The sequence below is a fragment of the Taeniopygia guttata genome, chromosome 2 (assembly GCF_048771995.1).
Source record: "Taeniopygia guttata chromosome 2, bTaeGut7.mat, whole genome shotgun sequence".
NCBI lineage: Eukaryota > Metazoa > Chordata > Aves > Passeriformes > Estrildidae > Taeniopygia > Taeniopygia guttata.
Window position 1 is genome coordinate 49,053,056 of NC_133026.1, and position 18,254 is coordinate 49,071,309.

The 18,254-nt window shown below is 36.4% G+C and overlaps 1 protein-coding gene across 2 annotated transcripts in view; it reads right to left on the reverse strand.

The window, feature by feature from the left end:
- Nucleotides 1–222: 222 nt before the first annotated feature.
- The window catches only part of PDCD6IP (programmed cell death 6 interacting protein), a 28,776-nt gene continuing 10,744 nt past the window's right edge, over nucleotides 223–18,254 (reverse strand). The window contains exons 4-18 of one of the 2 annotated variants that reach the window (XM_030265217.2): nucleotides 17,676–17,803; nucleotides 16,952–17,105; nucleotides 13,652–13,752; nucleotides 11,868–11,984; nucleotides 10,853–11,075; nucleotides 9,995–10,118; nucleotides 9,175–9,352; nucleotides 8,658–8,769; nucleotides 7,108–7,277; nucleotides 6,164–6,412; nucleotides 4,724–4,858; nucleotides 3,734–3,828; nucleotides 2,299–2,431; nucleotides 1,713–1,918; nucleotides 223–884 (exon numbers count right to left, since the gene is read on the reverse strand). In XM_030265217.2, coding sequence (XP_030121077.2) covers nucleotides 719–884; nucleotides 1,713–1,918; nucleotides 2,299–2,431; nucleotides 3,734–3,828; nucleotides 4,724–4,858; nucleotides 6,164–6,412; nucleotides 7,108–7,277; nucleotides 8,658–8,769; nucleotides 9,175–9,352; nucleotides 9,995–10,118; nucleotides 10,853–11,075; nucleotides 11,868–11,984; nucleotides 13,652–13,752; nucleotides 16,952–17,105; nucleotides 17,676–17,803 — 2,291 coding nt within the window. In that variant the 3' untranslated portion in view covers nucleotides 223–718. Of the gene's footprint in view, nucleotides 885–1,712; nucleotides 1,919–2,298; nucleotides 2,432–3,733; nucleotides 3,829–4,723; nucleotides 4,859–6,163; nucleotides 6,413–7,107; nucleotides 7,278–8,657; nucleotides 8,770–9,174; nucleotides 9,353–9,994; nucleotides 10,119–10,852; nucleotides 11,076–11,867; nucleotides 12,000–13,651; nucleotides 13,753–16,951; nucleotides 17,106–17,675; nucleotides 17,804–18,254 lie in introns of both variants that reach the window. The other variant, XM_030265215.2, reaches the window with a different exon arrangement.

Here is an 18,254-nt window from a genome sequence, read left to right on the forward strand (position 1 = left end):
TCAAAGTTATAGGAAAACTCTACCTGTAAGACTTCATCTACCAACACTTAAAGGGTTAATTATAGATTCTGTCAAAAAATACAGAATTGTGGAAAAGAGGTGGAAATTCACTTGTAAGGCTGAACCCTTGAGTACTTCTTTTAAGTTACGAAAGTCAAGGGACAAATGAAACAATCTACAGACACACAAAACACATTTTTATGGTAATGAGAATGCCAAGTGTTTAAACCATTCTTAAGTAATTTATTTCTTTTTACTGATGCTTTACAAGGGCTTGATTGTTAGACAAAATAGCGTATTTTAACTAAACTAAAAAAATACAAACTAATAAGAGTATAGAAGGAAATGCTATATGGTTCTGTAGAATGAATCACATCCAGTGCACACACTGCTTTGTTTTTCTCATCTGAACCTATTTGTTACTTGGAGGATTTTTGCAAGCAAATATTTTGGTCTAACCAAAATGTACTGTACTGCTTCAGACCACTGAACTAGGCTCGAATTCTGGCATTAGTCTATGGTCTAAACCACTGCAGTAGATCCTTCAAAGACTTTAGTGTCATAAAAACTGACCTAGACATTTTAGAGCAGTTAACAAGAGACAGGAGTTATAGCTGCATACAGTTCAGTATGGTACACTAACGGAAGCTAGAAGTTTTAGTACACTTATTGCCAATTTCTCCCAAATTTTAACAAGCAGAGGTTCTTTGCAGAGACATTATTGCTGATAATAAGGCTGTTGAGGAAAAGGGTATCCAGGCTGTTGAGGTGGTGGATATGGTGGCTGTCCAGGAGTCTGATACACAGGTGACGGTGCATATGGCAGATTATACTGACCATACATGTATGGATTATAGCCCATTGGCATTGGCATCTGGCAATACCTGTGGAGGGGGGGGAAAAAACAGCATACCTGAGTTGAAAAACATTGATGATGGTAATTTGCAAAAACAACTCATTAATAGATACAAACAGACATGCAGTCTCCACAAATGCTTTCCTTTCATTTTGCTTTGAGTGCAGCAGGGAATGTGGTAACTTTCAAGGAGTGAACATGAAAACTATTACAGTGCATGGAACAGAAATGTAGACAGAAGGTGGAGTAAAGGCAACTTGCTGGAACTAGAACTGATCTAAATTAATTCTCAAATGTTTAATAACATTGTGCATATTTCAACATTTGCTGAGCCTGCTACCAAAGGAGAGCACAGATGCCTTCATTTCATTATGATGACACAAGGAAGATGGAAAAAAGCATCAGAAGAAAGCACTACTCAACTGGAATTTTCTCTGTATTTTTCAGTATCTTAGTATCATACTAAAGACTTGAAAAATAAGACATGCTGATGGTTTTGAGATAACCACCACAAATGATTATGCAAGTGTTGGCAATAATCAACAAACCACGGTTAAGGAAATGCAGGCCTATTTTTCTTCTCCTTTAAAGAAGATGAACTGTAAACACTAAAAATGTACCTTCCCACAAAAGGTACAAGCAAATGATTCCTATAAGAGTTACATGATTAAAACTAACAAAAACCAAAAAAAACCCCAATCCAAACAAAAAACCCGCAACCAACCAAAAAATTCCTTCCCTCAAACAGCAAACTTTCAGCTTTAACAATGACTAATGTTAAAATGTTGCACACAAGAAAAAGTGCTTTTAAGTAACAGGATAACAAAAAATCTGCTTAAGTGCTCCTGTAACTTACCCTGGGTAACCGGGATAAGTTGGGTAAGGTGGTCCCTGTGCCTGTGAAGGTGCAGTGCTTGCTGCAGGCGCACTGGCTCCTGCAGTAGGAGCTGGAGCAGCAGCAGGAGCTGCAGCTGTTCCAGAGGGTGCTAATGCAGAAGAGGAACTGCTTGCTGCAGAAATCACTGGTGGTGGTGGCCTTGCTGGTGGCTGTGGTTTAGTCCCCTAAAAAGAGAAAGTGAATTAAACTGAAGTTTCTTTATTGAAGTCTTGGAATCAAAAGCTGTGGTTATACGATTAATTCATTTTCACTTTCATTTTAAACAGACTTCTATATTTCCTCGATACAGATTAAGACGAAAGCATCTAAGCAAAGCATCTAAATGGCAGTAAGCTTTTAATTTCAAATCTAGAAATTATGAATATGAATAGTACATAACACACCTCTCTGCAAAGCCTTAAGATTTTGTCCTCTATTTCACTTCAACACATTTTTAACCACACCAGTATACTAAGGAGTGATACACACAAATTACAGATCAGTTTAGAGTTCTCAAGTACAGACCCAGTATTTTCAACCCACTAACTCTGCAGCATGTATTTACCACCATGGTTCTTGGGGCTGGAGTGGGAGCAGGTGATGCTGCTGGCTTACTTCCTGCTGCTGGAGTGGTCTGATATGTAGGCAGTGGAATGGAGGGAGCGCTGGGCTCCCTAGCAATGCTTTGCTGCAAATCTCTATTAAAAACAGAAGAGCAAACATGTAGCTTAGTTTAAGAATGGTTTGTTATACATTGCAGCCAGTTAAGCCAAAAAGATGCAGTAGAGTAAGTCAAATATTCAAAGCATGATCACTAAGCTAGCTCAAACTAAATTTGGAGTCCAAATCACTTCTATGGAAACCACCCTCTAGCCAACTCTCTGATTAACTGTTACATTTATTTTCTAATAATGTCTTGATGTTCTAACTCAGTACTAGGTATAGATCATAACATTAGCCAAAACAGTAAAAGAGCACAGCAAGACTCAGCAGAATGTTCTATTAACACTAACCCTGCAGCCTTAACACTCAACATAAACATTGTAGAGATGTGAGATATTCAGACCTCTGCCTCAGTTAGGCAGCCTAACAGCTGCCAAAGTACATGAATGTAGGAGGCCAAATAAAGGCAGAAGGGGTGGTAATTCAGACTTTGTTTACAAGTACAGAACCCAAATGAAAAAAAAAACAATTCTACAAAGGATCAAGTTTGGAAAGATAAAAATTGAGGGTTGAGTAACTCATTTCTAAGACGGCACGTACACAGAATAACTGCAGCTTCACCAACCAAAATTCTAGTAACAAGTCCTTTCTTATAAAAGGCTATGTGTTTTGCTGAAGAGCACTGATTAAATGACAAACCTTTTCAATTGCGTTTTCCTCTTAAGAGAAGAGCCTAAAAATCACATCTATACTAAGTCTGATCTCATATAGGGGACAATGACATCAAACACTCTTCCTCACATGAAGGACAAAATGTGCTTCTCTCCCCAGTATTGTAAGCAATCCACATATCTAAGCAATGATAAAGTATGAGACTAGAGCTGACTGCCGAGCAAGTAGAATACTGATGCTTTTCCCCCGTCACACTGAAGACACAGAAGAAAATCATATGACGAAACATCTAATTTCTCAAACTAAATTGACAGCAGGAGCAGGGTGCGGAAATCAGAAGTTCCTCAAAGGAAAGAATAAAATAAAATAACTAACAAATGCATGCCAAAAAGAGTAGAGAGTGAAATCATAACATGAAACAGATTTGTCCTGAACTGCACACAGGAACAACAGAGCAGATTTCAAAGTAGATTCTTCTGTTTATTTCTCCTATCACTTTCCTAGGAGAGACGAGAGTAGGACTAGGATTAAAGTAAAGAAGTGATAGGCTTATCACACCTATTCTTCCTTTTTTATTTCATCATAATAAACATGTCCCCAAAGATAAATTACTGATAAATACTTTAATATTTCTGCAATGCTTACACAAAACATTGAAATCTTACTTGAGCAGTTCATCTCTTTCAGTCTTGCGAGCAAAGATAATGTCACTGCACTTGTTCTGGAATTTCAGCAGGATTTCTGTCAGCTCATTGTAAAACTAGTAAAGAAAAATAAAACCACAATATGTTCAATCAATACTTTCAGATTCCATGCTGGCATACTTCTACATATTGATCCAGCTATAGGTGTTGTACTATTACAGTGCCCAGAACCTGTCATTCCAGTAAGGTTTGCTAGTACATTCTATTGTACTTTTTAAAACCAAAATAGTCAGCTGCTGTTGCCCATCACTGTAATAATATAGAATTTTGTGGGTGTGTGTGTGGGGGTGTATAAATACAAAAATAGTTTGGGATAATTAAAAAAATGTACTGAAACCAGAGCAAAACTGGATCACTTTTGGTGATTAACTATTTATTATTGTTGTAAAGGATAATTGTTTATTTTTAATTTTATTGCTCTCAATTCCATGCATTTCATTTGTATAGATATGTCAGAGGTTGGGTTTTTTCCCTCTAACGAGGTATCAATAAACCAGCAAAAAAATACTTAGTACAGCAGCCATACGACACCTTCCAGATGCCCAGATCAAAAAAAGCAAGCTAAATACAGCTCTCATTATTTCTCATGTATGCAGTAACAACATTTAAACCACCAATTTTATAAGGTGATTAAGTACCATGGGAGAACAGATGAAAGAATTTCTCAGATACAATGGCTCATCTGGGTGCTTCAGCATCATTTACTCAGCTGTAATTAACAAGTTATCCTATTGCTCAGAAAAGCTTACTTTTCAGATAGGAACAAAGAAGCATTTCATAGCTCTTGAAACAATCAAAATTCAAGCAACTCACTGTCTTCGCTCCAGTAGTAAAATCCTCAAAAATGCACTTGTCAGCTACCATGTCTCCAAAGTTTATTATGATTTTTGATTCACATCTCATTGTACACATTAAAAAAAAGTCCTTTCAATCCCTTAAGCATTACCATACCTTTGTGCCTTCTTTTAAATTAGCTACAAGTTCCACAAAGTTGTCATTTGCTACAGCTAAGTTCTTCAAGACTTCTTCTCTTAAATTAGATTCGTTGTTTGATTGTTTCATCTTTGAAAAATCCTGATGCGCATTCTTAAAAGAAGAGAATAAACAATGCAAATAATGCAAGCTAGTTCCATACAAGATTCTGTATGTATTGCTTTCTTTTTCCCTCTTACTCATTGCTTCTGTTTTCCGCAACACCTGCTTTTCCTCATCTCCCATCCACACTGGACTTCCACACTCGTTACCTGCCAAGCACAGCGACTATTATAATTTATGTTTCAGAACTACATATGTTAACTCACTGGCAGTAGGTATCACCACTTAATTACCGGTTCTGTTATGGGCTGCCTTGAATAATTCTCAAGCTCATCCTGCAGACTCTCTTTCCAAGGCTATACTAATTAGGCTCTCTCCTGTACTAACTTCCATTGATATTCATAAAATCATACTGAAAGTCAGTATTTTTAAGAAGCATTACTTCAAATTTGGTTGACATTGGCAAACTCTTGAAAGGACAGGCAAGAGGAAAACTTACAGAAGGATTGCCTATTTACAACTCTTTTCTTTCAGGTAAATAAACAAGCAAACTTAAAAAGACTGTTTCAACTGCCAGAAGACAACAAACTTGAACTCCAGAACATTCAAACAATAAAGTAATACCCATGAAGATTTTTTAACTATGTTGTGCTAAAAAATATCCAAATATAAAATCATTGCTAAACATGGTGTATATGGTCATTTAAGAAATTTTTTTTTCCATATTGGAAAAAATCTCCATCATTACTCAAGCTGCCATTATCTTTTCTCCAAGCACTAAGACCTCCTCTTTTGCCAGATATTCCAGGTACCCATCTCTGACAAATTAAGACTGAATTTATAAATAAGAGAAATGCTATTAAGTTTTACTTCAAAGAGCTCTGCACATACTGAAAGTCAAGCATATATTGTAAAGAGCAATTAGGAATAAACCAAGCTGTACTTCAGAGACCCAAAATGTCTTCTACTAGACAGTAAGGACACATCTCCTGTTATCCCAGGAAGAATTAAAATGGAGTGAGTGGAAAAAAATAAAAACCCAAAAATTTTTTAACACTCCACTTAAAACTTCTTTCAAGGACAAAACCATCTACAGAATTGAGCCAAGAAAAGGTCCAAGATAATTTACACTGGAGCTGTAGGGAGAGCCTGCTAAACATTCCCATTTCTTTCTAGTGAACACAAAGACATCACTGTATTTCTCAATGATTGAGGCATAAAGAAGCATCAACTGCCATGTGGCAGAATAAAAAGTAAAACAGACTAGAAAGCAAAGTGGGACTTCTAAAGTACTAGACAGGTAGAAGTATTGTTGCTCTTAGTTTAGGAGAAAGGAAAACATGCAAAGTGTTGTACCTGAATGTTTTTGAGAAGTTCTTCCTGCTTTTTTAGGGACTCCTGCACCTTCTGTGTGTAACTTCCATAAATTCTGTCCAACTCAGTCACAGAGATAGCCTCCTCATTTATAGCACCATCCTGCGCAAGCGCAGTCAGGAATTTGCTTGTCATGTCAAAATTTACAGATTTCAGGTCATTTTCCAGTTGTTCTCTCTCCTTCTTAACTTCATCCAAACTGGCCAGCAAAGTTCTTAAGACATTAACAACCTAGACAATATAAATGTCCTAAGTTAGCAAGTTAAGAGGAACTACTGGGGAAGTATAACCTATTAATAACTTGTTTTCATCTTGCACTCCTCACTGATGCTGGCAATATTTCTGCATGAGTATTTGTTTATGAGTGTATTTAAAGGTGAGAAACCAGGGCAAAATATGACCAAAGATCTTCAAGCATTTCTTAATCTATATTCTCTTCTACAAGTTTGCTTTTGTTGAATTACTGCAAAATGTTTGGGTGTTTAAGTTGATCAGATACCTTCAATAGGATATTGTAAGATGGCAGCAAAAACCACTGACATAAAATCATTACTATGAGAAAAATAGTAATATTGCTGTAGATGAGCCATTAACTTCTTGGTCATTGCCTAACACTTTAAAATACTGACCCATGTCTTACGTTGTCCCAAGAACCCGAGCACTACATCCCACTCCCCTACATAAAAATATTCGTTGCTCCTTTTATAGTAGTCAACCAGTCTTGCTGGCCACAGTGATTTATTGCTCATATCAAATGTAACTATGCTCAAGAAGATTTTAAACATGAAGACAACTTCTTTTCCAAATGTTAGTTACCTCATGTATCAACTGAGACAGAAACAAATTAAATTACCAATTCATGCACATTTACTTTGTTAGACAAATAGCACTTGTATTCAAAATAGAGACAAATTTCACTGCTTTACCTCATTTCCCTGCAGTGTTTTTGCTGGGTTGGCAGAAGGTATGGCTGCGTTGAGTTCTGCCTCTGGCTTACACAGAAGTGCAATCGTATCCCGGTGAGTCTGATAGCGCTCCTTCACCTGCCCATCTGCTTGCATAGCTTTACTCAAAATATTATGGTAATTAGCTCCCTCTGGGGGCAGGAAAAGAGAGAGTTTATATCATTTCAAAATTTGTTCTAACCAATCTTGCACCTGAGCAGCTTTTGTGCTTTTCAGCAAGCCATCATACATTTTTATAAGCCTGCACAATATGTAAGACTTTTATATAAACTTAAGCTTCCAAATTATGTCTTAAAAAGTGCATAAACTAGGCACCTATATTAATTCTCCCATGAAGCATAAAAAGGTATATGAATGAACACTGCTTTGAGCTACTCTGCAGATTTAAACCTCTGTAACTTTGCAAGACCAAGTCAGTGGTATCAGTGCCTTCTTAACTTCAAAAGACAACACATATTAGGCACACAGAAAGCCTGATATAGTGATGGTTTTAAGTAGTTTGTCTTAACTGCTGAGGGAAAAAAAAACCATTAAATTAAAGAGACAGCACACTCATTGAAAAAGAATATGTTGACAAAGAAAAATATATTGAAGTATTTTAAGAGGCAATTGAAATTAGATCCTTAGGAGGGCATGCATTTTTCATTTCATTTGCTTTCTGAAACTTAAGTGTGCACATGTATGAAGCAAAGTTGTCGCTATAGGACACGTGAAAGCACAACGCGAGCCACTGCTATTTTGCAAGGTAAAAGAGAAAGTTTATTTTCTGACTCCAACTTTTATACTTTTCCAAAGGTGACAGTGGATTTGAGAGTGAATGGGCCACCTCTCCAAAGACTTTGGATAAACTACTAGTACTTCAAGTTTCTCCACCCCCATGAAGGAATGCAAAACAATATGTTGTTTACAAAAATTGTGTGGGAAAGTTTTCCAACAGAATGTATACTCAGAAGGCTTTAGAAAAACTTAAGAATCAGGGCGACACAAAGTGACTCAGAGTCCCCAGGCAATGCAAAGAAGAGCTGCATTATTGCAGCTCTTTTAAAAACCAGGCCTTTTAAAGCAGTTAGCCAGTTATCAGTTTATATACTTTCAAGGCACAACAAGTCCAAGTCAATCAACCCCCATACACCACGATGTGGACATGTGGCAGTCATGCAGAACGTCTCTCATGTCTCTCTACCTCTATTCCAGCTGAGTGACTCTCTCAGAGTTCCCTTCAATATAGCCTAAGTATCCTGAGCCATGATTTTACAAGGGTAACTAGGCCCTTATTTCATAAGACTTCACCTATAAGCAACACACACATGCACACCAAGAGTGCAAAAGCAGCAGCAAATTCTCTGTCACATCCTCTTTCAGCTCCAAGTAACAGTGCAGACTCCAATCAAGATATTTTGGCACAACCTGCCTCAAACTGAAATTGGTGTATTTATATCAGAGTACTGAAAGCTACTTTAATTTACCCTACAGACATCTTTAGAACCCAAAGCGTGAAACATGGACTGCACCTGCTCTCAGAGGCTTATAGAGTTCATTGGATGGTGTTCTCTGCCAGCGTTCTTTGAATTTTGTTCGCAGGTCATTGTCTGTAGCTTCTTCTTCATCTAATAATCTCAGAGACTGCAAGAGTAAAATGTTACATGCATTATGAGCTGTTTTAAACATAAAATAGCTTCAAAATATGCAGCTAGTGTAGAAAACAAACAGTGCCTATACATTCTTTTACAATATAATTTGACAAAAAACAGGCGTGAAAGGGACAAATCACTCAAATTGATTTAGAATGTTTTCCCAATGCTTCCCCCTCTGCACCAAGACTTTTAAAAAGAAAATATTTGTAAGGAAACATGGACGTGTGACAATACAGTTTTTGTATGGGCTGAACATTTGAATAGCATATTTTGAAAGCATTATTAAAGTTACAAGCATTTTAATAATTGTGCACTTTTTCTATTGTCATTTAAAGTGAAGCATTCAGTGGAAATGTATTTTAAGAATGTTTTAGAGTAGTGGTTTTGGGCTTACTTCATCTAAAATTTCTTTGTTCCTTTGCAGCAGTTCGGGCAGATCTTTGATCAACTGATCAACTGTCTGAATTCCCCCCTGCTCAATCACAGACTTAGACTTGTTCAAAATAGACTGAGGAACAGTATCACCAGACACGTCTTCAATAGCAGCAGGAAGATTGAGGGAAGCCAACACACTGAAAAAGTCAACATGTTAAATAAACAACTTTTATCCTGAAAATAACTCTGCTATCTAAACAAACAAACAGACAATCACACAGTCAGTTATAATGGAAATAGAGTGTAATGTATGCTTAGGCTTAAATTTCAAACATACGCTTCACTAAAAAGACATTTCAAAGCTCTTAAAAACACAAAGAAATCCTAGCCTTTTAGCACTTAGAAAACATGGCAAATATTTTAGGTAGTGACTAGTAGACAAAAGAAGCAACTGCTTTAAGTTAGATTGCTTCCTCTCAGATTGGTACAATTTTTTAATAATTATTTATTTTAAATAACTATTTATTTTTAATAACCATTGGAATAGGAAAATGCTTCTAGATTAATGGTACTGGAACTTTTTCTGAGTAAGTGCTGGACTCCTAAAAATGAGAAAAGATGGCAGAAAAATAAATACTACTTGTTTTTAATAAGCTTTCAGATTTAACACCTACAGAAAAGTAGTTCTAAATTCCCCTGTTATGGTACAAATTTGCCAGCCTACTATACAGTAATGAAAAATCACTGCTATAATCTGGGTATCTGCAGGCTGCAAGGCACCAGGGCTTACAAGCCATGTACAACATCTCTTGAGAAATTTAACAAGAAGCCATATTTACCCATTTGCCAGATTTGTGGCTTCTCTCATCTGGGCTATTGACCTGTTTACCAGATCTGCCTTCCTCTGGTTATAAACACTCACAGATTGTTGCACTTGCAATGGAACCATCTTCTCAAAAAGGTCTGCAATTAGAGAAGTATAAATTACACAAGGTGCATTATGAAAGTAAAAGCACAAACATCTTCACAGCTTTTTTGTACGTGTTGTACTGCAGAGACTGGCCTAAACAGTTTAAGATACTTTCCTCCAACTCCCCAAGATGCCTTAAAAACAAAAATCTATTTTTAAAGGCCTTTAGATTTCCGTTTTTAAGGCTGAATTGAGTTTGAAATAATTTGAAGACAATATATTTACACCAACTGTAGAGTTACAAATTAGATTTGCCTTATAGTTTCATCTCTAATTGTTTCATTAAAGGAAAAATATGAGAAAGTTAAGAGAATTTTTTCACAACTCATCTGTAGAGCCAACAAACTGAAATTTTTCAACTTTATAGGAGACCAGCAACAAGGTTAGTTAGTATTGTATAACTTGGTACTGTCCCCTACAGAACTTTTCCTTCTGAAATTAAAAAGATTGGTTTAATATAGAAAATACAATTGCTGAGAAAAATCTTAGAAAGATCTTTAAGAGAATTGTACATTTCAGGTAAGAATATTCAACCTGTGCTTTATTACACTTATCATCAAGAACAACAACAAACCGGAGAAGAAAAACAGCAGTTTCAAAAACACAGCTGTACCCTTAACAGAATGCAAAAAGTAAATGTTTATTTTTGCACGGCACAAATGAACTTTGTTGACCATTTGTTTCACAAGGTAACAATTACCCTGTGCACTCCACACACTTTGCTTACCAGTGAATTTCTGACTGAGTGGAACAACAACTGGAGTGGACTTCACAAGACTGGCTTTTCCAATGGACTCCAAATCTTTCAGGTCAGGAACCCGGTCATGGTAAATGAAATCGTTGTCTTTTTTAGCAGCTGCAAGTGCACGATTGATTTTGTCAGCCAGATCTTTAACGTTTATATATTCATCATAGCGAGATGCCACCGTTTTCACCAAATCCGCTGCATGCTGAAAAAAATTTTAAACACAGGTTGAAATAATAAATTTTCTTTCTCACTTTCATATATTCTTAAAAAAACAGATGAGCATACAAAAAAGAAGTTTCAAACTCCGTCCTGCACAAAGTTGATAAATGCATAATGGTAACTTTCAAGATGTCCACATGACCATCTTATGTAAATCTGTCAAATTTCCTGCATGTCAGTAGATTGACAGTGCACATAGATCTTCACTATCAGTTGAAGCAGCATTTCACATATCTATTTTCTAAAAGATCCAGGGACTTGAAGGCAGTAGTTCATTTCAGCCATATTTTTTCTCTACTGTATTTAAAACATGAGACGACCTTATTCATTACAACATCCAAGTCCCCCTAGAAACTAGATAAATGGGAAAAAACTATTAAGACTAAAAAGGAAACTGTTCATACAATTTTTAAAAATTACTCAGATTTAAAGCAGGATATCAGCAAAATAACTAGGTATGGGTCAGGTAGAATTACGTGGGAAAATTTATCAACAAATCTGTCATATTAGCTGTACTTAGATATGAAGCTTATGCAAACACAAAGATCTAACATGTTAAGCAGTATCAAATTGCTCAAAAATCACTAAAGCACATCTTTACAAAAGTTAGAGGTGCCTTGCATCTTTGCAGCTGATAATAATTCAATTCATGTGATAAGAATCCTGAACAATTTCTGAATACATTTCATTCTTAGTTATTTGGATTTCAGAACTCCAACCCAGCTTTCCAGGATTAGAAGTTTTTCTATATTTTTCAGAGAAGAAAGTTACTTACCTGTAACCTCCCAATTTCTTCACCAAATTTCTTCTGTTGTTTTGCCAGGATAGATTGATGATATTCTGCATTGGCCTGCATAATGCAGTGCTTTGCAGCCAGAACAGGAAACACCTCCTGGAAATAAAAATACTGACCAGGGGAAAGTCCAACCACAATAACCACCACAGACAACATGGGATGCAGGAAGAAAAAGGAAGAAGAAAAGGAAATTAGAATCACCCAATTAATGGTTTAGATAGGTTAAAACATTAGAGGTAAATGTCAGATATCATGTGGCTTTGCATGGATTTAATAATTTTTTTAATCTGCTGTTGCAAAATTCTTGGTGTTCATTATTTTAAATGAACTATGATTTAAATCCAAGCCATGAAGTCACAACATTTACTTCAAAGGTAAGAAATGCATGCATGTAGTAGAAAGGACAGTTGCAAGAACACACCCAAATACCCCCAGACAAAGCCAAGACAGTGTTTTTAAGAAATGGAGGTGAGTGGAAAGACAGGTCTTCTAGGGCTTTTTTTGTTTAATTGGTTTTTAAACAAATTACACTTAAAACAGCAGCAGGCCTATTAAGAAAGCAACTACAATTATGAAAGAACAAATAAAGAAGACCAGTGACTATTGACATGGAAAGCAACTTAAAAGTCATTTTCAGACTTCATATAAGTGCACTTATCTTTGCAGGAGTACCAATCAAGACATGAAGAAAATATTACACTGCAGCATACAGTACAGACATGGTCTTAGATCAAGGATTTGGCCTTACTGTTTTATTTCTTAAATCAAGGAGCACTGAAAAACCAGAGTAATGTTTTAACGACCTCAGTATACAAAGACCTGCTTCTTCACATTTCTGCAAATTTGCTGCTTCCCCAGAGATGGAAAAATAACATTTTTTAAAAGGGTAAATTTGGAAGACAAAGCTGTCTGGAAGGCCTTGCAACTGGAGTCCAACGCATCCAATCAACCTTCATGTCACACTCTTAAACACGTAACTGTTCTCAGAGCTGGTGTTAACCTTATGTTAACCTTATGTTCTTTCAAATAATCTCACTTGACAGGTTACTTTGCAACTGGAACAAGGAGCAGATCTACAGCTTAGAAAGGTACAAAACAACAAAAGATAAAGCAATGGCTTTATTATAGCTCACCGCCTGTCAAAAATCATCATGAACAACGTAACACCTATGTGAGAAACATGAGAAAGATCTTTCCATCTCTTCCAAAACCAACAGCTTTCAAATCACCAGTCAAGATTAAATTGGGATATTTTACAAGTATCAAGATTGCTTTGGGGTAGTGCAAGAGAAGGCAGGCAGAAGACACACACCGACTTCCAGTCATGTTTTTAACTAACAGGTGAGTGAACAGTATCTCTGTATTCATGCTGTACTCAACATGAGAGCAAATTTCACACTGAGACTAAGAAGCCAATTAAGCCCAAATAGAAAGTGTTAGTTTGAAAACAGATTTAGTAAGGCATTAAGTTCTAAGAATGCATCCCTAAATAACACCATAACCACTTCAAGTCCACTTTCATTAAATGCATTACAAATAAATGCTACTAAGATCATGTAGTAATATCTTACTTATTAAAAAAAACCCACACACTTTTGCCCCCTCAATTCTTCCTTGTTTTTCAAATTATAGGTTCATTTCCCTTAAAAGCAGCAATATGTCAGCTTGGGAATATATATTGTGTCTTTCATTAAGTACATAATAAACAATATCAGTTATTCACAATAACAACATATCCCACATTATTTCCATGGGTTACTAACCTTAGGCAAAGTATCTTTATATTGACACTGTTTGTAAGCATCACCATAGTAATCTGCAGCTTGATTTGCTAGTTTAGCTATAATACCGTCTTTCATTTTATCTGTAGGGAGAAGGAGAAAAATAAAGAACAATTAAGAAAATAATCAATTTTTACAACTGAATAGGTGATTATTTCATCTTCAAACAGCAATAACTGCATTTTAAGTCTACAGCCTTACATTACATCTCAAAGGTGGGATCCCATTCTTCCCTCTTGACATCTAGCAGCAGTTTCCAGAATTTCTACTTCAATTATGACACCCAAGGTTCAGTCAGTTGTACAAGAAATTTTTTGGCAGCTGCAAGCATTTATGCAGGATTAAGAGTGATGCTTTACCTCAAACCAATGGCAAGCTGCCAATAAAAGCCACAACAGTCCCACTCAATAACTCTGGCAGCTTGCTCCCAGCCCTTCCTTGTGCCAGCACAAACACTTGTGCAGGCATAGTCAAAGAATTTAGCTGAAATCTAGTTAGCAAAATATGTTTTATTTTCAGCAAGATCTGCTCCTAACCTAGTTCCATGTCAGGACTCTGAAAAACTGCAATAGAGGAGAAGAGACTGGTCATTTCCATTGCAGTCTACACTACTGTCAGCTTACAGCAAATACAGAAACACCACTCCCAGACATAAATAACCACAGCTCCTCAAAGTCATATCCACTACTTCCTATCAGTGCATGTGCCTAACTGCAGTGGCATCCCCTGCCTCACATCCTCATCCTGCTCCTGAAGCCAAAACTGCTAGAATAGGAACATTCTGCAACTCTCCTTTTATAAAGGAGATATGCACTACTGGTAGTGCAGGCTGGAGGCTATCTCCTTTTATAAAGGAGATAACCTCCACCCTGCACTAGCAATTCAGCCTTCCAAGAGAAGGCAGGCTATCAATGCAAACACTGGCTGCCACTCTAAACACCTACCCTTAGAAACAAGCATCCCCTGACTCCAGTGACTCTTAGGTAGTTACATACTGATAAGCATGACTGTGGACTATGGGGAGATTAGGAATTCTGCAGAGTATGTTTATCTGCCAAAATTCAATCAAAAGAATTCCCAAGTGGTCTGCTCATACCAGCATATTCACACATCTATGTACAACATTTCAGACGTGAGCTGTGATATACTATATTCAGCTTCTATGAGGTAAACATGTTTAAGGTATGCCAGGAAGATCTTTTCACTGTGGAACACGATTTAGAGGACAAACTGGGAGAAAGTAGCTTATGAAATATAGCACCTTTCTTCTTTGCTAGAATGTTCCTGTCTGGTGCAGTACATATTTAGTAAAACAAAACCACACAAAAAACCTACATAACTTTTCTTTCTAGCCCCACCAAATGTCCCGAAGTTCCACCTCCCTATATAATGGTCCTATAGTCGGACCATTAAGAAAGGAAAAAATACTGGCATATTAACTACATTTCCATTAACAAAGAAAATGTTACAGGAGACTCCTTTGTTCACGCAGACAACTCAGAACCTATCTTTCACCATCAGAAGTTTTAGTTTTTACTCAGCTATCTTTAAAATATTGCAGCTACAAATGTAAGCCTTGATTCAGAACAGCAAACATGTTCAGACTTAAAGACACTTAAAGAAAACATTAGGACAGGCTCAGAAATTAAAATAACTGGCCTGTAGTTATGCAATCAAGTTAATTATGACTGACCAGTTTGGCTTTTGCCAAACACTTCTGCTTTTTTTCAACTTCTAAATAAACTCAGTTCTATCAGAAATACCACTGTAGCTGGTGAGCTGATAAATGGACTATCTCACATGACACAAAGCCCAGAAAATTCCAAGTAAGGTAAATGTCAATGCAGCAAGAAGCTTAATTTCTGTTTTGAGATCTAACTTTGAAGGATTTGTGCTTGAAAAATAGGTTTTTAAAGTTAATCATGTTGTCAAACATAATTCTTCACAAAATGTCTTTCCCCCCAGAGAAAAAACCTAAATCCAGCAAAATCTACAGCCTTCATAATCAGATGATTATTAACCTTACTATCTTTAAAACACTGTCAGACTCGTGTTCTTAGGAGTAATCAGGAAAATCTTCAGGTCACTGTGCACACCTGGGGTTTGAATTAGTCTTGTTTTGTATTTTTCATGTTTTGGAAAAGAAGAAATCGAGATGATGACAATCCATTTGTCACACAAAATGAGGTAAGCATCTGCTCCATTCCTGAAGGAAACATTCTGGGCATTTGTTGTACAAATTTATTTCAAAGCAATGTCTGAACAGCTAGAGACTAAAATACTATTACCAGCATGATAAAGAACAAACAAAATTTATCAGCTGGCTGAAGAATGACAGTTTCTTGTTGAGATTCTCCTAAAGGCAGAAAGGCTACAATAGTTTTCAGGTATCTTCCCTGTGAAGACAAGAAACATCACAGTTCTGATAAAACCCACATCTTCCTCCAAAGTATTCCAAATTATGTCAGGAGAGAGAGCAATTTGTGATCAATCACATTTAACCTCTATGTCCTTAGTTCTACTTTTAAGAATCTGTAACTTCTAGATGAACAACTTTTTCTGAACAAAGAGAAAAGAGGAGTAAGAAATTTTGTATCAAAGATAGCACCATTCCATGGAAAAATTTTTGAAGCCTAAATTCTCTAACAGTTGTATTAAGATAGCTAGACTTTGAATGTGTATTTCACAATCAACCCTTAACACCCAGGGAAATGAGTTTGTGTTCTACCTGCAGAATTTCCCTTTCCAAGATCAAATGGGTATTCTAAAAGAACTGGAAAGAGTTTCTCTGTTAAAAGCAGGAGTAACAAACAGAATTTGTTTCCCTTCAACTCTTAGAAAATCTCCTTTGTTTCTAGCACAGCCATTTCTTTCTAAATTCTCATGAAATCGCTCCCTAGACAGAGGAGTAGGGGAGTACTTGCAAAAACCCTTATGCATCATTTTTAGTACTGTCAGTTATTTCAGAGGGTCTTTTATCTTCAAGGGGGGAAAGGAAAAAATATAGTTCAGTAATATTATTTGTAAAGATGAAAACTAATGGTTTTGGACATAAGAAAGCAGGCAGGAGAGCTGCACTGTCAGGTGAACTTTAGACAAATTCTTAAGGGACATCTGCATTTTGTGTTTAGTGACCTGCAAGGAGCATGAGGAGGATCAGAAAAGGCAAACATAAAAACCTCTGAAACAGCCCTGACAGGCTCTTAGAAACTTAAAATACTTTATGTTTTTGGGGAAGTCGTAACATGCACTTAAATATACAAGCCAGAAACTAAAATATACCTCTGGTTGCTTTCAAAAAAAAGACTTCTTGGGCTTGAGCCAGCATAATAAGACTGAGAGTCCCAACTGTGTCTGGAGAGATGTCCACTGTAGGTTCTCGATTCAAGGCTGACAAAACTGTGTCTTTAATGTGTTGAAAAGCACCACTAGCAAACTAAGTAAAACAAAATAATGTATTATCATCCATTCTTTCTGTATACATTTTCTCACCAACAAATATAATACATATAAATTTTTTTTTAAAGTTTCTTTGGTGTATGATCTCCCATTTATTGTTTAGCCACTGAAAACAACTCCTTGTGACCTCTTGTAGCCACTTACAATGAGACCCTTATCATGACAGACTATAAATAATGGCATATTGGTTACACCTAACAGCCTAAGATTTTAATGCATTCCAGAAAGACATAAAAGATTATTACTTTTGTGAAAACTAAAATGTATACTAGCTAAAACTATTAAATCTTAAGCTGAAGGTTTAGTTACCAACCCACTTGAAGGAAAGAGTATAGAGAACTGTAAAGCATTATATCCTCCAAATCTGATAAACAAATATGACACAAGACCAGGTACACAGCCAATCCATCTTTGCAATTAAGAGCAGGAAAATATGTACATATATATTTTTTACATATGTATATCGTTTTAAATTTGAGAGAAACTTGCTGGATGTTTCAACAATACAAATTCCGAATTCATAAGCAGAAGCAGGGAGCCTCTGTACCTGATAGTGCTTAGCTGCAGCTTTTAGTCCTTCATCGTTATCCAGATTCTGTTCTGCTGCTATCTGGCTTGCCAATGCTCCACAGTTGAACAAAACACAGGTCTTCTCATATCCCAAACTTGCCAGAGCTGCAGACAAGACAGACAGTTAGCCAAACTGTTAAGAAAATAAACTTCAGTTCTCTAGCATCCTACAGATGAGGCCAACACTAATATTATCAGTAAAGGCATCAACAGTTTCAAGTAAAAAGAAAAAACAAAATCCCAATCTTACTGAACTTTTCAAGTTGAAGTCATCTTCAATCTGAAGGTTTTACAAAGTCTAATTTTGTACTACCACAAAATGTTTCCATGTGAGCAACTACAGAAAGCAACACAAAGCATTAAAGCAGTAGCATGAAAACATATACAAAATAATTTCAAAGTCTTTCTAACGAGAGTGCAGCTTTTTGGGTCTTAAAGCATTACTGAATGGTCATCTGAAATATGAACTTCCACACATTAATCCCTTTGCAATAACTGACCAATTACGAAGACATTCACATGTTCTGTTTTCTATCTATTGAAATGCAGGGCATTT